General features: G+C 38.7%; 1 protein-coding gene across 7 annotated transcripts in view; it reads left to right on the plus strand.

The window, feature by feature from the left end:
* NAV3 (neuron navigator 3) overlaps window positions 1-23,738 on the plus strand; it is an 892,841-nt gene that overhangs the window by 694,913 nt on the left and 174,190 nt on the right. For all 7 annotated transcript variants that reach the window (XM_061415605.1, XM_061415600.1, XM_061415606.1 and 4 more), the window contains one exon: window positions 8,199-8,314. In XM_061415605.1, the coding sequence (XP_061271589.1) occupies window positions 8,199-8,314 (116 nt within the window). The remainder of the gene's footprint in view (window positions 1-8,198; window positions 8,315-23,738) is intronic.

Genomic DNA, 23,738 nt, shown 5'->3' on the forward strand with positions numbered 1-23,738 from the left:
AAACACCATCATCATGGCTTAGACTCACCCACTATAGAAGAATAGAAACACTGCCAAAAATGTACAATGGAATAAGAAAAAGTCAGAAGTCTTTTATTCCTATAAATGGTAAAGTTTAGTTGAAATATAAACAACTTTAAAATGTTTACAAAATGAAACCGTATCTACTCTTCAGGACATTCGTTCATGTATCTCCCCCACTTCTGACTCCCTGCTAAATAGCTTTACTTTATAAGGCATCAGGGTCAGAGTGAAACATCACACATCCCATATGTTATTTTCTTTCTATGGTCCACAGTGTAGTAGAAGAGAGACTGACTCAAACATAACCACAAAATGAAGCAGGAAATGTTATTAAAAAAAAAAAACACAAAAAACAGTAGTGAACCAGATTTGGCAACTAAGATTTTGAAAAATGGAAAATTACCACTTGTTGTTGGAATCAGAAAGTAGCACTTAAGCTGGATTCTGAAAGAGAAGTGAGAGTTGGACATTTAGAGATGAGAGGGACAGAAAAGGAAATGTAAGACTAAAGGAGCCAAATATACAGGATCAACACAAGATATGTAGGTTGTTGGCAAGATCAGTTTTCCTAGAAAACAAAGATTGATTGTAGCCTGATTATAGTAGAAACTCTTGAATGTCAAAAACTGTAGACTTTGTGTGAGTGTGTAGTCTAGCACTTGAGTGCATGGGTGGGTGGCATAATCTTAAAATGTACTTTGTCTTCTTGTATAAGTAAATTGTTAGTGGGAGAGGTCAGGGAGGATATACCAGGCTCAGTGGCTGGATGAAGGAGACATTTACTGACTTTCAGAGTCAGCTTTGTTAAACTTGAATTAGAGGTACTGATTATAAGAGGAAAAGAAAGATAAAGAGTAAGAACATACTTAAGAAAAGCTTACTTCTCCATGTTCCTCTTCTTTCTTGGTGTCTACCCTCTATGTTACAGTCTTCAAACTTGTTTCCCTTGCCTGGAGTTCAAAACTTGTTACCGTAGCTCCTTGGGATCTTCAGAATTGTCTCCCCTCTCTCCATGTGCCATTTTTTCTTCTATTTCTTTTACTTTCATTACTTCACAGCTATACGTTTTGTGCTTGTAAAGATACATGAATAGTGAAGTTAGTCAAGGAGGCATGAAAGACCTATACATTTTCTCTAAACCTCAGTATTTTTAACAGCACCCAATAAATTTCAAAATAGCTATTAACCGGATTCATAACTTATGAGTTTGAGGAGGTCTATGTGCTCTTTGTTATTTTCTGACCATTTGTGGTAAATGTCAAGAAAAGAGTGTTTTGGACATAGAGCAAACATCTGAAGGCAAAGAGAGAGAATCGGGGGGGAACATTTCACAAAGGAAAAAAAAAATGAACTCAACCTTTAGATAAGGCAAAACATTGTTAAACTGAGAGAAAAATCAATGTGCTTCTTAAACCCATTGATTAACTATTAAATATAAGCAGAAGCCTTCTATACATACTTGGTTTATAAAATCAGGTTAAGAAGGTCTGAATTTAGAGGTTTCCTTTTGTTTGATATAATGTGTCTTGAACAACAACATTAGGGGTTTGGGGGAAAGATTTAGGTTGTAACAAGATTTTGGAGATCTCAGATTTGCCTAGAAAGTGACACAGAAAATTGGCACCTGAATATACGATGTTCTGAAAGGCAAAGAATGCAAAACCTTCGTTTTGAAAATGCTTACTCATATGGTTTTAAGTTTAACTTGTTTGTTGAACCAGCATATTGAGTAGGAGGTTGTGAGTTTACAAAAATTGAAATGTGAAGCATTTAACCATCTTGCAGATAAAACTTTTGTGAGCCCTGCAGCTATTATTACAGATTACGCTGCACTTGTGGTTTTATGGGAACTGGGCATAATTGGTCATCAGCACAAACTAAAGCTTATTGAAAGCTTGCCATGCAAACTTGGCTCTGCTAAATTTGATATATATATATCTGCATAGGGTAGAGGGTAGCAGTTTAACCTCCCTCACACAGCAGTATTTTAAGCAGGAAAACAGAGCCGATGCTAGAAGAGGGTCTGTTGTGTGGAAGATGGCTATGAGTTGGCATTTCTTCAGAGAGAAGCTTGGTAAACTGCCCTTTCTATATTTAGCTTACAAGCTTCAGTGCCAGATTGCCCAACCAAACCACTACTGTTTCTTTTTCCTATATTTCATCTTTTTTTGGAAAAGTTTTTTTTTTTTTTTTTTTTTTTACTTCACAGCATGTAAGGTCTTATTTCCCCCACCAGGGATTGGACTGGAGCCACTTTCATTTGGAGCACAAAGTCTCAACCCCTGGACTACCAGGGAAGTCCTTGAAGGCAAGCATTTTATAGACTATTTCATAGTGTGGGGTTGTTTGATAGTTTCTCATGATTAGACCCACAAATATACTTTTTGTCTAGAATGTCACAGAAATGATGCTGGATTTTTTTTTTCTGTTTCCTTCCTTTCAGGTATCAATAATACTAATATTTCTCATTTGCAGTTCAGTTCAGTTCAGTCGCTCAGTCGTGTCTGGCTCTTTTTAGTGATGTTGAATTTGATCACTTGTTTGAGATATTGTTTGCTAGTTTTCTACTCTATAGTTATTTTGCCCCATTTCTATTTCACAGATATTTTTATGGGAAGATATCTGGAGACTCTATAAAAATTCTATTCCTTGATCCACTTTCCCCCATAGGATTTTAGCATGCATTGAGATTTCTTGCCTAAATTAATCATTTACTCCAATTGATGTCATGTGACTTCTAATTCCATCTGTATGTATGTCTTGCCATTCAACTTTTAGAAAATGATATCCCTTCTTATTTTTCTCGTCTTTCCCCTCTTCTTTTTCCTTCTCCTATACTCTATCCCTCTCCCTCGCTTTAAATTTTATGGACTGATGGACTCCTCTTGTCTTCAATGGATTATAATCTGTTGATAATGACTCTTTATTGTGTTTTTTAATTTTTCTCAAATCAGGCTACTGGGATGCACTTCACACTGACTTCCGCTCACTCCATTTTTCTTTCATAACTTTGCTTCATTTTGGCTCAAGCTGATCCAGACTCATCATGTACTCTCACTGCCTTAACTTGAGCTTTTACCTATGGTGGCTTGAGTTCTTTTGTGAAGGATAATATTTAGGAGCCTGATCTCACTGCTCCTAGGTTTCCTAAATGGTGAAATAAATAGGTGTATACTTAACACACATATGCATTTATCTCAATATCAGTGAGGAATCTGTTAGAGGATTCACAATGCCTCCAACTCCAAATCAGCATGCACAGTTTTGTCTTGCTTTCTCCTTCCCATGCTTGCACCTTCTTTTGTTACCTGAGAAACCTGGCTCCCGCTGTCCTCAGTATACTTCTTATTTGCACAGCACCCTGCCGCAACATACAGTTCTAACAAATGTCCCATCCACCCTGGCCTGCTCTTCATCCTAACAGATTGCTGGTCTTCGCCCGGCTGTCACCCGACTGCCGCCCACCAATAAGGAAATAACTGCTTTTAGAAAGATCCTTGATTTTTCTTTTATATTGAATTTATAAAGCAGGAACTATAGGACCATTTATTAATGTTGCTGATTCAAACCAATTTTGCTTGTGTCCACATTTGTAACTGGTATATCCATATAAAGATGAGTTCATATGGATAGATTTTTTTTATATATATAAACCAATGTGCAACACCTCTATTTGTGAAATTGAACATCTGAACACTGATAGTATCTAGATGTATTGCTGAATTCCTTTAGATGGCATGCATAATAGCTTCCTTTTCTTAAAAGTAAAAATTTTAAGTAGTAAAGAGTAAAATTAAGGTTAGACCATTAAGTACTGTTACATTATTAACTCTTAGTTAATAACTTAGTGGCTAAGCTATCTGTTATCTGGGGAGACATCACATACATTAACATGCTCAGTGTCTAGAGACACTTGGATGGAGTTAAATTGTAGGGTAGTGGTTCATAGAACAATATTTATAAGATGCCAGGTTTAAATACAGTTTAAGTATCTACCAGCGTGTTATACAGGGCAAACTGTTACACCTCTAAAACCCTTAATTTATCCACAGCACCTACATTACCAGTGTTCTGGCTACTCTAACAAGAATACTGTAGTCTGGGTGGCTGAAACAACTAACATTTATTTCTCATAGTTCTGGAGGCTGGGAAGTCTAAGGTCAGAGTGCCAGCAGATTCGGAATCTGGTGAGAGCCTGGTTCCTGGTTTTTGATGACCATCTTCTCATTCTGTCCTCATGTGGTAGAAGGGGTGAGGGACCTCTCCAAGATCTCTTTTATAATGACACTGATCCCATACAGAAGGGCTCCATCCTCATGATCCTATCACCTCCCAAAGGCTCTACTTCCTAGTATCATCACATTGGTTTCAACATATGAATTTTGGAAGCAACCAGACACTGAGAAAAGAGTGACAGTATTGTTGTGGAGTTTGATATGCCCTGGATAAAACACTAGGCATAGCACTTGGCACACAGTGAGTGCACTTAAACGGGAAGTGAATTTTATGTTAATCATTGCTGAAATCTACTTTTACCTACTAAGACTTAGTAACAGATGCTAGCACTAACATATTAATATTAGAACTCTAAATAAATTAAATGGTGTCTTCGTCGTGCCCTATCTTACAGTTTCAATGTTGACCATGTTGTAAATGCACAGTCAGATGGTCTGCACAAGATAATGTCTTCTGAATAGTTTGAAGGAACCTCATGATACTCATTTTTTTCCCTTTTCCCAGTCAATATGAGGAGAGTTCAATATCAATTTACATAGAAGCAGTGAATGATGCCACTGTGACTGTACCTTTTGATTAGAGAACGCTATTGATTCTTAAGTCTTCGTGAGTTATTTTATGAATCATCCCTGGAGCCTTTTATTTTACTGGAATGAAGCATGCACAAAAATAGAGGACATGCTGAGAGAATTCAGAGTTTAAACTAAACTTCTTTGATCATTTGTATAAAAGTTAAATCTTTACCAGTTAACATTGATTGTCCCTCTAGAGACTAGAGTAAAAATCTGACCCCACTTTAACAAATAATGAGGTGCAAATCGTGGAGAAATGGATGGCTTGTAACATATGTACAGCAGAAGGTCTGGAACCATATACATGTGAATACAAACCAAAAATGATTTCTTGGGGTCTTTTATAATTATTTGAAGTTTAACTTATCTATGTTCCTTCCCTTAATCAATCTGTTACTCTACCATTGTTATTGTAGGTAGCTCAGATGGGGAATAGAGTGACACATACACCAAAGAATGTGAAAATATGGTATAAATAAAAGTATCTCTTGTGACCTAAATTAAAAACAACAAATGGGGAAAAAAAAAGTTAAAGAGCAAATCAGCCAGAAATATTCACTGTCACATTAAAAAATAAAATAAAACAAAGGTTTCTAAGACTGAAGTTTGAATATTTTTATCTAAGGGTGGGGACTTAGCCAATGGAATTAATACCAGGTTTCATATACTGAGGAAGATAGCCATACACTGAGAAGTACTTTTTAAGTTGTGTTTATTTGCAGCAAGGAAAAACTCTACTCCCCAAATACATTCTATTTTGTATATTTTGTAGTTTTTGTATATTTTGTATATTCTTTTGCTCTGTAGAGAGTTTCCTAGCGGGAGATGCTCTGCATCTTTATAACTAACATGGCTACAAGTATTCTGATTCCTGAGATAGCTCAGGTTTTGTCCTAGGAAGACCCAGTTGGCATTGGGCATTAGACAGCCATCTTAGAGAACTGCTCTCCGTGACTCAGCGTCTCTGACCTGTGTGACTGTAGAGTACCCTGGCTCCCAGCCAGTTCTCCTAACTGCCCATTCCTCCCAGAGATTCCTTGGCAGGCAGCCAGTATGCTCTCCCGGGGTCTCCTATTTCACTATATACTATCAATTTAAAATTCTTCTGCAAGTAATAACAATCCTTAGAAAATGTCAGAGGAATATTTCCCCCCACATTCATAGACACAAGGCTAAAGAATAGGCCAAGGAGGTGCAATGGCTCACAAGTAAAGAGCTCAAGTGAAGGAATAGATGAAAATGAACTTTGGAAGCAAATGGGCGTGGGCAATAGACAGGGGAACTAGGAGACCCTGGGGGCCACAGAAGAAAGTAAGTAGCACAGAGAGCCAGATACACTCCCCACATTTTAACATTGGCCAGAGTCCCACAAGCCTCAAGAGAATGCTTTTCCAGACCTTTAGTAATTATAGCTCTTGAGCGCACAGTTATTTTGTGAAGAACATATTTGTCTTTACTTTTGCACAGAAGCAAATTGAGGTTCAGAGGAACTAAGTAACTTAGCAAGGTCGCATGAGTTAATAACTGCTCAGAGAGCCTAGTGTCCAACCAGACCCAAAGCATGCATCATTATCCCATGCTTCCTTCCATATATTTTACCCACCAAGAACACTATGTTTATAATCACTACTGATAAGGTTTACTCATTCATATATATGCTAGACATGGGGCTAGGCATTGGGGTATAACAGTAGCTCAAATACGGAGAATGGACTCTACTTTGGAGATGAACATTTATCAAATAATTGTACAAATGTCACATTGTGAGAGTATGAAGTGCTGTCAAAATAGGAGAGAAATAAGTATTTGTAATTTGGGACTTCGTCTGAAAATTAGGAATGTCTGCTAGAAATCATTGGAGGTCAAGGTGCAGCTTTCTGTGAACTCTTACATGCCTCTATCTTTCTTTTATTATATCAATTCCTGTATACATACACACAGCATTTAATTTTCCATGATTTATTAAGATCCTAATGAATTTTTCAGACTTTCTAGACATGTCTTATTAAAAAAAATATTTCTAACATCGGTGACTACACTTTATTTTCTCTTAAAATCAGGATTTAACATAAAAGTGAGATATTAAGTGAAAATTTATTAAAGATATACTGATTTTTCTTTCACATATAGATATTCTTTTTAGATTTTTTTAAAAGTAAGAAATATTTAGTGATTACTTTCCATGGTCCAAACCCTGTAGGAATGGGACCCCAAACCAATGAGGTAACTATGAAGAACAAAGTCCAGGGTGCAGTGCTGTATTGTCTTGTCTCCTTCTTTCTCTTGTACTTCATGGTGAGGACTTTCTAAATATGTGGTATTCTTGACCAAATATTTGTAGATTTTGAAACTGCATAAGGAGAGAGATGGAGAAGGCAATGGCACCCCACTCCAGTACTCTTGCCTGGAAAATCCATGGACAGAGGAGCCTGGTGGGCTGCAGTCCATGGGTTGCTAAGAGTCGGACACGACTGAGTGACTTCACTTCACTTTTCACTTTCATGCATTGGAGAAGGAAATGGCAACCCACTCCAGTGTTCTTGCCTGGAAAATCCCAGGGACGAGGGGGCCTGGTAGGAGGCCATCTATGGGGTCTCACAGAGTCGGACACGACTGAAGCAACTTAGCAACAGCAGCAACAAGGAGAGAGAGAGCCTCTTAAAACATTGCATGAAGACTGGACTATCAAAACATGTGAGGTCCCTCTGTGGAGAGCTTTTTATTTAATTAGACCCAATCTTTACATATTAATCACACACAAATACATATCCATGTACATATATAGACAAATATAAAACAATATAAAAAGGGTATTTTCAGAATGAGAATTTCTTTTTGATTGACTTTTTTTCTGAAATGAAAACATCATAGTGACATTTATAGCCCATAGCAAAGTCAGTATTTATTTTATATATACTTTGTATTTTAGGATATATTTTATAGAATTTGCAGGGAAAGAATATTTGAGTTATTTTCAATGCTTTTATTATTCTCAGAAGAACACAATTTAGCCAGACTTTATCTAAAACAGCAAAAAGGAAAAAAAGAATCTTTTCAAACCTTTTGTCAAAAAAGAATACATTGGTAATTACAAGCTTTCAAACTTAGAAAAGTCTAAGAAATCTGATTTAACATCTCATTACAACTTGGGTTGTATGTGAAAAATAAGGAAATCTGATTTAATATCTCACTGCAACCAGTGTGTCTCAGTTTTATGTGAAAAATAAAGAAATTTCTCAGACATAAAGAAATGCTCATTCACCTTAATAGAAAACTTTTAATACATTGATTTCTTCCTGTGTTAGAGAACTTTGATGAGTCACTGATGACAGCAATTTGCATTTCTGTCTTCTTGGTTAATTTCAGAGCTCATCCAGAAAATGAAGGGACTTCTTTACCATCTGCCGACTCCTGCACCAGCCCTACCAAGATGGATTTATCATACAGTAAGACAGCTAAGCAGTGCCTAGAGGAGATATCTGGTAAGTGACCTGATTGATGCATAGGTCAAACTCAGAATTCTTGTAATCTCTCTACATAAGTCTTTTTTATTAAGTCATGTTTGTGCTATACTGTTTTCCCTTAGGCATATATGGACTGTGTACATTTCATGCTTCAGAGATGTTTAGGTATTTGACTGTTCTGCTTAGAATGATCTCTTTGTTGTTCTGTAAAGAATTCTATAAAGAAGGGTAGTGCTCTCAGAGGCTGAGATTTTAAGTAATTGTTGCCCTCAGTCAAGTTGAATACTCTCAGAGACAATCTGGAGAAACTTCTGTTGTTAATAAGGCAGTCCTTGGATGTATTTGCAGATTTAAAAAATATTAATGATCAGGTGGTGCCGAGGTCCAGCCCCGGCTGATCCAGGGAGCTCAAAGCAGGGACGGCGTCGGCGAGGATCAGGATACAATAGCTTCAATTAGATATTAATTAGAGATGTAAAGAGTAATAGAATGAGGATAGCTCAGTAGGAAAATTCAGTGGAGAAAAGAGGCTGAGTAGCTTGGTTTACGCGGGAGACCAATAAAACTTCAAGACAAGAAGTTTTCACCACTTACGTAGGCTGCAGGCATCCTTCCATTCTCCCAAAGGAGAGGAGACACTGAGGCCTCCCCGGTCGGATCTTAGAAGCCCAGGCAAAATTAGTAAGCTTGGTGGGTTCTGTGCTCCAGATGGAGACTCAGCCAGAGTTTGAGAGAGAGAGCGACATGGGGAGACCAGTATTTCGAGAAACTGATCCCCATTCTTTATTTTCCATGGTCTACTTTTATACACTGAGATGTAATGCAAAAGTCATGCGGGGTCAGCAGTCCTGACTTTTATCAAAGTCAGGTGCTTCATACAAATATACAGTATACAGAGGTCTTAGGGGTGTTACATCATCTTCTGACCAGGGGGTCTGCTGACAATTTATGACCCTTTCCTTGTGACAGCAGTCAGTCAACCAGGACACTTATTTCTCCAGGGTTGATTATTCTTAAAAAAGAGTCCACCTTCCAAAGGTACCAGATAAAGTTACATTCCTATAGGGTGAGGATGTGGTGGGTTTTAGTTAAGGAAAGAATTTACTTAGCCTAAGGTCTAACGTGATTAATATCAATGGTTAATACTTATTTCTTCCATATATTCATTAATGTGTGTAAGGGCAGGGGATGTGGAGACTTAGCAACAAACATTGGCTCAACAAATGAAAAACCCGTCACCAAAACAATTTCTAATCAGCCCACTATACTTATACTAATGGTTTTCTAACTTTTCTAAGGAACCTGTTTTTAGAAGGTTTAAAGCATCTTGTGCCTCTCATGGTTGGGAGGCTGTGAGCAATCACATGTGGCCGGACAAGCCTGTCAGGCAGGCTAGAGAACCTTCAGAGGAGTTTGTAGGTTAAAACACTCTTGTCACGCCCAGGAGTTTTTATTAACTGGAGCTCTAAGTTAACTCCTTCTCTGAAAGAGTTGGTGGGGGACAGCCCCCCGTAAAGGCAGAGGTGTAGGTGAGAGCACAAAGTAGTAAAGTAGGCAGTCTCTGGTTATGGGGGTAGATGCTCGAGAATTTCCAGGGGGACTCCTGAGGCTCGATCCCACCTTTGAGTATGTCGAGCCTCCTTCCTCATGACCTTTGCCACGGGTGGAGGTCCTCCCGCTGACTCCCCGCAAGGTGGGAATGTTAAATTTTCATGGTCAATCCAACCCTACTTTATCTTCAGTTCTGTATTATTTTGTATATTTCTGCAGAGTGGCTCTAAATGTGTGTTCTGTGAAAAATCTAATTATGGAAATTTTTTTCATTTTATATAAATAATGTAAAAAAAAAAAAGCCATATACAAATTCCAGACCCAATTTGTCAGATTCTCAGCATTAGTGCATTGTTTTTCCTAGGATCTGGATAAGCCTAGGCACATAGCAAAGCCTTTTGGTATAATTGTATTATATACAGCTCAATATTCACAAGGAGCTAAGTAGGCTCTTAACACAATACAATGCTCCTAAGGAGAAAATGTCCCTGATTCTGGGAAAGATCGAGGGCAGAAGGAGAAGGCAGAAATCAGAGGATGAGATCACTGAATGGCATCACTGATGATGGCATCACTGATGTGATGAACATGAACTTGGGCAAACTCCAGGAGATGGTGAGGGACAGGGAAGCTTGGCATGCTGCAGTCCATGGGGTCACAAAGAGTCGGACATGACTGGGCGACTGAACAACAACAAGGGGGAAGAGGCTTGAAGAACATTTTATCTGTTTCCAAGTATAAGAATGCATAGACATAGAGGTATATTTGTTAGTTCAATAAATCTCTGGCTCAGTACTTGTCTATTTCTAAGGAAAAACCTAAAAGAACTATTTATTTTATTTTTTTAATTATCACAGTACTCCAAGGACTCAAAATACTGCTCTGAAGCTCATGAGCCTAACCATATCACAAATTTGGAAGTTAAGAAACTTCCTCACTTCATCAGACTTTAAACACTTCAGCAAGCATTAGCCGTTATTGCAGTATCCACCCATGGATACTGACCACAATGACAGCACAGCATCCCAAGGGTTCCTTTTGGAAATAACATCCATGGTATTCGGCTTTAGAGTTTTCAAGTGGGAATTAAAATGGGTCAGTGCAGGGTAAGGGCTGAAATGGTAATGCCAAGGCATAGCTATGGGGATGTTATGGGGGGAATTGCTTGAACAATTTGTAGATTTTTTTCAATCACTAGGAGAAGGTGTTGGTTTCCCATAGTTCCAGGTAACCCCATGGTGATTGATGATATGTATCTGTATTGTGACTATATATTATTTAAACATAGTGTGGTATGGAGATGTATATGTTTTACATGTTTCTTTATTCATGAATGCCTTCAAATAGTATCAGTATGCCTACAAATTACAAGAACTCAAATCTGTAGCAGAAAATGAATTTATTACACTTTGACTTCAGATTTTTATGTGAATTTTACAAAGAAACTTGTTTTTCTGAAATTAGTATATCACTTAGTATCTCTGAAGCAATAGCATGTTTGATTCTTTCTTCAGTTTCTTTATTCTTTTGACCATTTGATCATTTTTTTCATACTTCCAGTTAATATTTCTACTTATGTAAGTCAAATCATTATGTTTTACGCCTTAAACTTATACAGTACTATATGCCAATTGTATCTCAGTAAAACTGGAATTTTTAAAAAAAATTTCCATTTAATGTTCTGGTTTTAATGAAATATTTGAAAGTGAAATATAACTAGACTTTAACATTATACAATAGCCTGATGGATTTATTAGAAGGTATAATATTAGTTTTTATAATAATTATTGTTGTAGAATCATAGATTTGAGTCTATAATTTAGATAGGAATATAATAAAAGAAAGAAAATGGAAAATAAGTGCCTAAACGAGGCTGATTTGATTGTGTCATTCTTATGATCATGTGTTTAAAGTGAGTCTGTGGTGGAATATTGGAAATTTCTGTCAATGCAAACTGGAGATTTCATGAAGGAAAGATATTCCCTTATATTCAGTAAGCTATCATTGGAGTGCCATAATTGGAGAAATCCAGGTGGGAGAATACTGGTAGAGCAGTGATGAGAGGATGATAGTCATAGGGAAGTAGACCAGTGAGATGGCAAACCCTGGCGTTTCTTCTGATAATCTTGTCTTATCCCTCCTTGAGCTACTTACTCTCCTGTTCATACCCTAGATCTGGGCATCATCAGAATCTGCACCTTAGCTATAATCCCACTAGCATGCAGCCCACTCTTGCTCATGACAACCTCCTTTCTTTTCAGTGCGCTCCCTTTCATTCTCTGACAACACTACTGATTCTAAGATGTCTAAATTGCTGATCCCACTACCTTTTACTTACCCTCATCAAACTCTACATGTCCTTCCTTCCTTAATCAGATGAATTCCTATAGTGATGGAATATGATTTTACTTTTGCAAGTACTCTTTACTCACTTACCCCTCTCTTACTTCATTGTACTCATTGGATGAAACATAGACCTCAGTTCAGTTCAGTTCAGTTGCTCAGTCATGTCCGACTCTCTGTGACCCCATGAATCCCAGCACGCCAGGCCTCCCTGTCCATCACCAACTCCCGGAGTTCACTGAGACTCACGTCCGTCGAGTCAGTGATGCCATCCAGCCATCTCATCCTCTGCCGTCCCCTTCTCCTCCTGCCCCCAATCCCTCCCAGCATCAGAGTCTTTTCCAATGAGTCAACTCTTTGCATGAGGTGGTCAAAGTACTGGAGTTTCAGCTTCAGCATCATTCCTTCCAAAGAAATCCCAGGGCTGATGTCCTTCAGAATGGACTGGTTGGATCTCCTTGCAGTCCTAGGGACTCTCAAGAGTCTTCTCCAACACCACAGTTCAAAGGCATCGATTCTTCGGTGTTCAGCCTTCTTCACAGTCCAACTCTCACATCCATACATGACTACAGGAAAAACCATAGCCTTGACTAGACGGACCTTTGTTGGCAAAGTAATGTCTCTGCTTTTGAATATGCTATCTAGGTTGGTCATAACTTTCCTTTCAAGGAGTAAGCATCTTTTAATTTCATGGCTGCAGTCACCATCTGCAGTGGTTTTGGAGCCCCAAAAATAAAGTCTGACACTCTTTCCACTGTTTCCCCATCTATTTCCCATGAAGTGATAGGACCAGATGCCATGATCTTCGTTTTCTGAATGTTGAGCTTTAAGCCAACTTTTTCACTCTCCTCTTTCACTTTCATCAAGAGGCTTTTGAGTTCCTCTTCACTTTCTGCCATAAGGGTGGTGTCATCTGCATATCTGAGGTTATTGAGATTTCTCCTGGCAATCTTGATTCCAGCTTGTGTTTCTTCCAGTCCAGCATTTCTCCTGATGTACTCTGCATACAAGTTAAATAAGCAGGGTGACAATATACAGCCTTGACGTACTCCTTTTCCTATTTGGAACCAGTCTGTTGTTCCATGTCCAGTTCAAACTGTTGCTTCCTGACCTAGTGACATTCAAATCTCCACCTAGTCTATACCAGCAATGAATGAACCAGGAGAAAAACACATGACATGTTGATGTGATTGGCTTTACATTCATGACCACCAACCTCAACTGAGTAATTAATGCTGCCTGGCAATCATTCTATATTTCTCTGGTGCATTTACTGTTTTTTGTCATCTAAGAACAATCTCAAGGTTTTGGATGACAATTTTATACCTTTTCTCTGCTTCTCAAATCTCTAATACCACTTAAGCAGAGAAAAAAAAATTCACAAACCCCTGCCACCATACCTACCCATGCCCAGCATTTATACTTATTTGTTGTTGTCCAGTTGCTAAGTCGTGTTCAACTCTTTGTGACCCCATGGACTGCAGCACGCCAGGCATCCCTGTTTTATCTCCCAGAGCTTGCTCAAATTCATGTCCATTGAGTGAGTGATGCCATCCAACTATCTCATCCTCTGTTGTCTCTTTCTCCTCCTGCCTTCAATATTTCCCAGCATCAGGGTCTTTTCCAATGGTCAGCTTGTATATCTGTTTACTCCACTTTTACTTGAATTAGTTTCTTTTCTACCTCTTTAATATCTCCCTCTATACCAAATCACTCTATAGCCCACAGGATGCTGCTCTCTTTCCAATCATAATAAAAAAACAACTTTTCTCGATCCTTTCCACCACTTTCTTTCTCTTTCTGATTTCTCTTATTGCTACAGAAACCACAAAGTACACAAACACTTGATTTTATTGCTAAGCCATACCTTAGACTGGCCCGTAGAAAACTTCTTCAAAGACAGTGTGAGATATGAGAAGGTAAATGTTCTAGGAAGTAGAAAAAAATAATTCTGGCTTTTGCACTGCTATTATTTAGTGGTTTGAACTGTTTCTTGGTTCCCTTTTTTTATGAGGTGACTATAATTATGCTTAATAAACTCACAGGATTGTTGTGAGATATGGTTTATATTCCACAATCATCACTGGTACTTTATAAATGCCAAGCATGCCAAAGACTAGGAAAACAAACATGACTAAGACATGAGTTCTCCTATAGAGGAATAAGAGACAAAGTTTAACACCATGAATAATTGAATTACTAGACTTATGGGAACAACTAACTTTGCTGTAAAGATTTATTTAGGGCTTAAAAGAAGATCACATGTGTACAGTAGAATTCTAATGGATAAAGAAATCAGTATATAATATTCCAGGAAAAAGCAACTTCAATGAAAAAAAAAATTTGAAAAAAAATTACTTACCTTACTATGTTCATCTATTTCTTATTGTAAAACTGAGCACATTTGGGATTTTCTTAACCCACAGTTTCAATGCTCATGTTATTGTTGAACCTTTACAGCTAAATGTTGCTATGGGGACCTCATACATGTAAATAATATAGAACTCCTCTGATGCAGTTAGTCTTGGCTGGATAAGATCAGATTTTGTGAATTTTTAGAGGCTATACAATTTGGAAAAGCCTGAAAATAATTTTAAATATACAAAATTGCATTATTTAGAAAGGGGCTCAATCAAGTTAGAAGCTCTGTATATTAAATATCATTGGCTTCACAGTGGACATGATGTCCTGGTACAGTCTTACCTGACCGCATTGCCATATCTTCTAAAAACAGTGCCTTGATTTTCTTTTTGGGAACCAACCACAGCCTCATCAACCTTCGTTCATATGGTTCAGATGAAATTTATCCAAGCAGATCCTTTCAGAACAACCCATTCTGTTGACCACAGTGACTCTTTCAGGGGTAGACATGTGACCCAAGTCAGTTGAATTGGAACCAGTGAGAATCAGTCTCAGAACTTTACCTGACTGTTAGGAAAGAGACCTGTGTTTTTCCACTAGATCCAAAGTTAATCAAAAGAAAGCTTGGAGGTGCTGGCAGTTACCTTCACCTCCCGTGAAACAAATGTAGAGAAAACAGAACCTGAAGTAGGAGAGAATTAGCTCAATGTCCGAGCTCTTGAACAAGCCATGTCAGAAACTCGCTCTTCCTTCTTCCCTGCACTTTTACGTTGTGTTACCCAAGAAAATCCCCGTCTGCTTAAACAAACATTAAAAGCACCTCTACTGCGTGACCTGTGAGAGGCATGACCTGTAAAGTTCTCTGATACTGTTAAGGAGCAAACCTGAATGGTTCATTTTGAAAAGCAGACTTGTTAGAGGGATTCCCTAAGTTACCTAGGAAGCTCAGCTTGCTATATAACTCATGTGAGTTAATAAGAACAGTGTCTTCATGATTAATGGTACCAGAAGTTAGAAATGTAGTTAAATTGAGGTGTAAATATAAATGTCAGAAATGCATGACACTCAATAAAATAGCATTTTCTAGAGAAAGCCCAAGACTTTTACAGTTTGGAAACCTTATATCCCTCCAAAGTCTCTATGTATTTCTCTCAAGTTTCCTATTGTTTCTCATGTTCTTGAGGAGCAAACTAGTAATACTCACCCAATCTGATGATGATGTTTCTATTAAGTATTGCAGTCAGGTGATGCGTTTCATGAAATTTGTGACACAGAGTGAGTAAGCTTCTTGCTTCCAGCCTGTCCTTTAGGAGTCATGCCATCCTCTCAGTATTACAAGTTCAGCTGAAATAGCGGTTTAGATTTTACTGCTTGGCTTGGGTTTTATTCTTTATTTCATTGACAAAAAGAATTTGGCCGCAGAACCCATCCCTTTCATCAAGTACCAAGAGATTCTGCCAGATGCTAAGTGGGCTTTACTTTTCATTTCAGTGGAATCATTTAGAAAGTTTTTAGATATTTTTTACTACATACATCTACACATGTCCCTTGTTTTGCATAAGGCTGTCTACCAATGTGTATCACATTTATTTAATCCACTTTTTCACCTTTATCTAGAATTTATATTCAACTAAAAAATGATGGTAGATGCCAAACTGAAACAGAATCAGCAAAGCTAATATATCATTTGTAAAAACTTAATTAAATAATTGGATGGATTCAGGAAGTAAGAATTTAGATTAAACAGAGAGATAAACTAATGGTTACATGTGTCTTTTTCTGACTTTCCAGACTTTGTATTGAATAATGGGAAATACTTCATATTAAGATCTTTGTAAATGATTATTTATCTTGCCTCTTTCTTGGACATTTATAAAAACTAAGATGATCAAGCTCAGGTCATTTTAAATCAGTTTAGATCTTCTACTTAAATAGTTACTTTATAATTATGCTTACTAAAGAGCTCAAAAACATTCCTTCTCAGAACATTGTAGTAGCTATGTTTTATGTGAGGTATTGGCTAAATTAGAGTGATTCACATCTTCAGCATTGATTGGGGGTGTTTGTCTATTATGCCCTGAGGCTTCCTCTTCCACCTTGTGTAACGTACATTTAAACAGTTTAATATAAATATATATGAATACACCCATGTTTAAATGTACTCCCAAAGCAAGAAGAGATAACTGCCTCTAGAGAAGCAATAATTAGGTTCCCAGCTGTTGTTCAGGGTAGACTTAAGGACTTAAGGATATAGTTCCCAGAGGAAGAACTACTATAACTACAAGTTGACAGTGTCTTTAAACAAAGAAACACAAATGCCCTTTTAATGCTTTTCTCTATTAGGATTATGTCTTCAAAATAACCAGCTTCTCGTTACTTAATCCAGTGGACTTAGCCACCTCTTTCTAAATTCACTCCTACAGGAAGATTATATGTTTTGCCCCACTGAATCAGAATGGACCATGTGGATTCGTTTGACCAGTAATTATGAATGGAAAAATGACATGAGCCATTCTTGAGCAGAATCTGGTATTTCTCATCTCTTTTTCCTTCTTCTCCCCAACTATGGGAAGTTGTTCTTTTAGTATGGCTCTTAGTATGAAGGGTACCTGGATCAGAACTGCAGCCAACGTAGAGTGGACATTAATGTGAGCAAAAGTGCATCTTTGTTACTGTAAGCCACTGACATTTCTAAATCATTTATAAATACAGTATAACTTAATCTAAGCCAGAATTTCTCAGCCTTGGAACGAACCACTGACATGCAGTCTGCATAATTCTTTGTCAGGTGGGAGGAGGTTCCCTGTCATTGTAGTGTGTGTAGCAGCGTCTTTGGCCTCTTCTCCAAGGTGTCAGAAACACCACATCCCCATTTGTGACAAACAAAACTGTCTCCTAATTCTGCTAAATGTCCCCTCAGGAGGACCCAGTTGAAAACCACTAGTCTCAGCCTATAAGTTCTTAAAGTGGGGTTCCAGAGCCAGCAGTATCTACTACATCACCTAGGAATACGTTAGACATGCAACGTCTCAAGCTCCTTTCAGACTGTCTGAATGAATAGGGCTGGGGATGGGGCACCGCCAGCTAAGTTGTAATAAACCCTCAGAGAGGTTCTGAACATTTAGGTTTGAGAACCGCTGGTCTAAGCTGACTGGTACACAAGTTTCCTTGTATAAAGAGAGGGCATCATTATTGCTTTTACTTATATATGCTCAACTGTTAATGCCTAAAGCATAAGAATTCCATTTTTGGTGAATCTGTAAGACTTTAGAAGATGCTACATGTGTACTTCAGCGTAATACCTATCAAACAAATTAATGTTTTCTAACCTTAGCAAATTTACTCTGGTCTTGTAATCTAGTGATTCACTGGATCACAATAACTCCAAGTGAAGAAAGAACAAAGCAAAACAAAACTCCAAAGTGGAGTAGCATTCTAATCTTTAAAAAAAACACTTTATAAAATGATGTCGTAGAAGGACAGTTTTCGGTTTCTGTGATTTAGCCTTTGTACCCTTATTTTATTTAAACACGATATATTTATATATTTATTTATCTCTGGCTGTGCTAGGTCTTTGTTGCAGCACGGGCTTTTCTCTGGCTGCCGCCAGCAGGGCTGCTCTTTAGTTTCAGTGTGTGAGCTCCCAGTTGGGTGGCTCCTCTTGTGGCAGAGCACAGACTCTGGGGCAGGCGGGCTTCAGTAGTTGCCAATCCCAGGCTCTAGGCACAGAGTCAAGAGTTGTGGTGCTTAGTTGCTCTGCGTGCAGCAGGTGGGATCTACCAGCATCAGAGACTAAACCTGAGGCTCTAGCATTAGCAGGTGGATTCTTTACCACTGAGCCAGCAGGGGAGACTTAAGCACATTTTATATAAACATAATTTATTTTTGATGAGTGGAGAATTGAGAATCTGTACTTAAAATTCACAGGTTCATTTAGTCTCAAAATTTTTTATCACAAATAATTGCCATTCTTTCCATCTGATTCTCTTTTATGTATCTGTGTACTCGTGGTCCCTCTTGAGCTTGAGCGTAAGAAACAATTATTTTGCAAAGTAAGTTGTTATCTATGTAAAGGTGTAGGCAGTGTACATTGTAATGATAATTTATATAGTTAGAAAATCGGGCATCCCCCTACCCCCAGCTTTGGTCTTCCCTGGTGGTTCAGTGGTAAAGAATCCACCTGCTAATGCAGGATACAAGGGCTCGATCCCTGGGTCAGGAAGATCCCCTGGGGAAGGAAATGGCAATCCACTCCAGTATTCTTACCTGGTGAATCCAATGGACAGAGGAGCCTGCTGGGCTACAGTCCATGTGGTTGCAAAAGAATCTGACATGACCGAGCAAATACAACAACACCTAGTTGAAGTTAGCAATATGAGGTGAAAAATCAGAATTAATTAGATCATTTTAGCTCAGAAAATTATGTGCTAGGGAATTATATCACTTTGAATGACACAAATATTTTAATCTGTTTCTCCATGCTTCCCCCTTTTGGAGAGGAATGTTTACGGACAGAAACAATCTCATAGGCTTTTCCTTGATACTCTTCTCATTAACTCTCAGTAGAACATGGTCTCTACTACACTTGATAAGTATTTTCAAAGTCTTCCTAAAATCAGAATTTCAGGATGGCAATTGTAACCAGTGCAAGATAAATACAAGAAACTTACCCTTTAGGTTTTCTGCTTTTTATCAAAAGATTAAAAATAAAGATCTTACACAGATTACAAAGTGATAGGTTTATAGAATAGACTAGGAAAAATGTTCCATGTCAGAAAACATAATATACATTTTATGTTTTTGGCACGTCACTGTCTTCCACACACTTAGCCATTAACTCTCAATTATATGCTTTGAGTAAAAATATCCCTTCTCAAAATTAAAAAAAAAAAAAAAACAACTTTTAAAGGTTTTATTTTTTGCTATTTTTATAGGAAGAAATCTTGATTTTTATTGTACAGTAGGATTGTATAATACTAAATATCCTCAAAATAAAAAGCCCTTGAATTTGCTCTTTAAAAGAGAAGGTGAAGTCTTTCCCTTTAAACCATTATCTGCCTGCCGGTGGAGAGTGTTTTTTAGGTCCTTTACACTCTTGAATTTGATTTGTGCTTTTGTAGCACGAATCCCAACATTCAGAAGACAGATCTGCCTGCTTCCGCTGCCTGCAGCTATGGAGAATTAGTCTGTCATTCTCAGTGTCGTGGAGTGTGTTATGTGTAAGAGTGAATAAGTGTGTGTGTGTGTGTGTGTGTGTGTGTGTGCGTGCGCGCGCGCGCGTGCCTCTGTATCTGAGGCGGGGTAGCCTAGAGTGATTTAAATGTGAAGAGGGTTAATCGTGTAGCATCTCATTCAGGCTTGGCTTTGAAACCTGTGGCATGCCAGGCTGGACAGCCGCTTCCGTGCCTCTGCTTTAATTTAGCAGGATGTTTGCTGCCATGGCAGCCAGCAGCATCCACTGCAGCAGCAAGGAAGAGCCGTAGATCTGCGAATGCAGGTGGAATACTCAAACACGAGAGGCTCGTGCAGGGCTGGCTTTGGTGCTTAATCTGCTCTTACAGGGCTCTGATGAGGAGGCTGTGCATGCTACACCGTGTCAGTTCCTCTAGAGTTAAGGGCTGCAGACCCAGATCAGTGAAGGGCTGGTGAGAGACAGGGAAAAAAAAAAAGCACAGTCAGAGACATCTGGGGTGCTTGTGCTTCACTTCCTCGCGTTTGGGAATACAGAAGCGATAGAGGGAAATGTGGACCCATCTCTCTGCTGAGACATGTGATTGGATGAAGATTGGAAAACGTGGTTGGCTTCCTGTGCTACTTTGCAGCTGGAGAAGTGTCTGGTGAACTCTCTTCTGCTTCCGATATGTCCAAGCAAAATGTTTGTGAGTACTGCTGATGAGGGCAATGACATGGCAAGCTGAATTGTGGGCAACTCATTGATTGTGCTACAGCTCTAGAATCTAACGTGAATGTTAGATTCTGGGCTTTTCTTGAAGTGCATGTGTTAATTATAAGCAAAAGGGCCAGTTGGCATCTCTGTGCAGAAAGACAATATGAAGTCTAACTGAAAAAGAAGCCAATAAAGAGAGCCATGCAGCGGCCGGCTGAACTCTCTGTGTTTCGGAGCAAAGAAATAAGGCCAAAGAGAGCTTGTCTTCAGAAGCAGAAATCTCTGACCAGTCTGTCCCTCACCAGTGAGGGGGAGAGGCGCCCTGCTGTGCGCATTTCCAACTGGTTTGGAAATGCCGCCAAGGCCAGCCAGAGGGAATCCAGCTATGCAGAGAGGCGCTCGCTCTCCAGGTGCTCGTCCCGCTCTGTGCAGTCCCTGTACCACACAAGCCTCCCTGGGGCCTGGAGCCTTCTGCCCACCAGCCGCTCAGGCAGTGAGAACTTAGAGGAGTGGACTTCCAGAAGAGGCTTGGAAGGTGAGAGCGATGAAGACAGCCGGTCTGAAGATGAAAATGTGTCCTCCAGGCCTGGCAGCCTCAGCCGGAGCTGGGCTGAGGAGGAGGGAGAAAGCTGCCTGCGGGAAGGCACAGCCCATCTGGATGAAGATGTCATCCTGACGATGCTGGGCGATCTGGAAGAGGCCCTTTACACTGACTTGTTAGGTAAGTTGGGTCTGCTCCTGAAAGGAGGATGGAGTTTTAAGGAGCTGCCCTTTTGCATGAGCCATAGAGCTTCTGTTCTTCCTACTGACTTTTTTTTTTTTTTAAAACCACCGTGACTCAAAAGAATTTTAAATTCCTTGTGTCTTGAAATGATTGTCTTTGGCAAACTAAACTATGAGAAGTAGTTGTAAAGTCTACATGGAGAAAGTGAATAGCAAGCACCTGCCCTGGGCATTATTGGCTCAGAGTCTAGATAGCCATAATTAAGTGTTCACGATTTAAAACTCCAAATGTGCTTTTTACTTAGTCATCAGTAGGGCCTATTTGTTCAACTTCTCTCAAGGTGACCTCACCACAGATTTGAAATGAAGAATGATGGAGCTCGTGGCTCAATTTTTTTGTGCAGTCAACTTTTTCCTGCTGCCTCCCTGGTGTCTGAAGGATGGCTTTGTACCTCAGTGACAAGCACCATGCGTTCTAGTTAGACTTCCAGAAATGCAGAAGTCTCTTCTGACAGCTTGACTACTTTTTAAAAAGTGTTGGACAAAAAATATTTAGGAGTGTGTACATTGTAACTATTCAAATCACTATGTAGATGAATGTGAACTGTTATGATGCTTTACAAACTAGGCCTTTTTGATGACATGGTTGTTAGGAGTAACTTCTGATATAATCTTCAATTAACTAGGTATGAATAAGTCTGAAGTAACTCTTTAGTTCGCCACCTGCCTGAATAGGTAAACTATATGAAAGCGAAGTGAGATACTTTAAATCCAGTGCTCTACTGTAACATATTTATATCATAGGGTGCCTTCTTCAAAAACTCATAAGTGTTTAACCATTGACCACATCCTCTTTTATATCAGTGTGTTTATTTCCACAAAGGCCTTCATATAGAACCCCTTATAATCACAAGAATTAAACCAGACCAGTGATCTCTTTGTTTCTGATTCATTCAGCTGATGCCAAATATAGGTTTGCTTTTATTCTCTTTGTAGACCTTCCTGTTACAAGAGGTTTTATGAGATTTTTCTGGAATCTCAGTGAATCAGCTTTAGAAGAAGAAAGCTTAGAGAGACAGCAGAGGCAAATATCGCTCCATTTTGCATGTCAGTTTAGCTTTAGAAGAAGAATGTTTCTGCAGTTGAAGGAATGGTGATTTCTGAATCTCAATACCCTAGATGATCAAACACTGAAGATTTACTTCTTCACCATTGTGTGATTTCTGTGATGAAAGCTTCTCATAAAAACAAACAAACAAACAAAACAAAACAAAAACTGCATCCAGAAAAAGGCAAGAAAAGGAGTCTTAAGAATTAAGACTCCTTTTTCTTCTCTTGATACTCTGAAAGGGTAGAATCAAATCACATTTGTGATATGATTCAAATCATACCTCGAAAGTGGTAGCATTTATCTTGTTCTGAGTACCTCTTATGTAAGTATTTTCAAAGATACGACCAGAGTGAAGTCTTCTGACAGCGTGTATTGGTTGTTCTGTTAAATTATAGCAGGCTGTGGGTGGGTGTGTATATGACACATGCCTTTTTGTGCATAAATAACTTGGAGCATTAGTGTCAGAGGGTCAGCTCTCCATAGGTGTCTGTGTAGTATATGGTTCTTAAACAGAGTATCTGCTAATTGTATTTATGGGATTGTTCTCCGTAAGGCTTTTTTCTCCCCCAACAGATGCCAGTATTCAAAAATGCAGATGAGAAAGTGAGAGGAAGAGTTTATTCAAACAGCTCTGATATGAATAATCATATCAGGATAATGAAGCATTGCAAGGCAATTCCCTAAATAATGATGCATTTTAAGTTGGTAAATATATCCGAGCCCATAGCACACAGGAATTTCAGGATTTCTGCCAGGTGCTTAACTGGGTTCTGCTTCTGACTCAAAATGGCCTCTTCCAAGTTAGTTTTTAGGCAGAGATCCCTGAGTTCAATTCTTTATTCTTATATATTCTAATAAATCAGATAGACTAGGGTTTGTGTTATAACTATATAGGAGAATATTTAAAAGATAACTAGTAAAACTGCTAGTTATATTTTGCTATTTTTGCCCCCTAATGTGTCTGGTTTGCCCTGATGAGTTGAAAAATGTTGTATCCAACTCCCTGTTGGGGGTAATCCACAAAAACCAAGGTGATTTCTCCAAATAAATCAGACAGCTAAACTCTAAAAAATAATGTTTGTAATATGGCTATTGTAGAAGATATAATTCTCTGTGAATAAGGTTATTAAGAGCTGACTCATTGGAAAAGACTCTGATGCTGGGAGGGATTGGGGGCAGGAGGACAAGGGGACAACAGAGGATGAGATGGCTGGATGGCATCACTGACTCGATGGACGTGAGTCTCAGTGAACTCTGGGAGTTGGTGATGGACAGGGAGGCCTGGCGTGCTGCAATTCATGGGGTCGCAAAGAATCGGACACGACTGAGTGACTGAACTGAACTGAACTGAAGGTTCATTCACATATAATTTGTTTTCCTCCTAAAAGATAACAGGACTGGCAGTGTTCATGTACAATTCATGTAATTAAAGCCTGAAAAATAAGAGCAGGACCACACAGTTTAAA

Source organism: Bos javanicus, chromosome 5 (genome assembly GCF_032452875.1).
Source record: "Bos javanicus breed banteng chromosome 5, ARS-OSU_banteng_1.0, whole genome shotgun sequence".
In the NCBI taxonomy this organism is placed as follows: domain Eukaryota; kingdom Metazoa; phylum Chordata; class Mammalia; order Artiodactyla; family Bovidae; genus Bos; species Bos javanicus.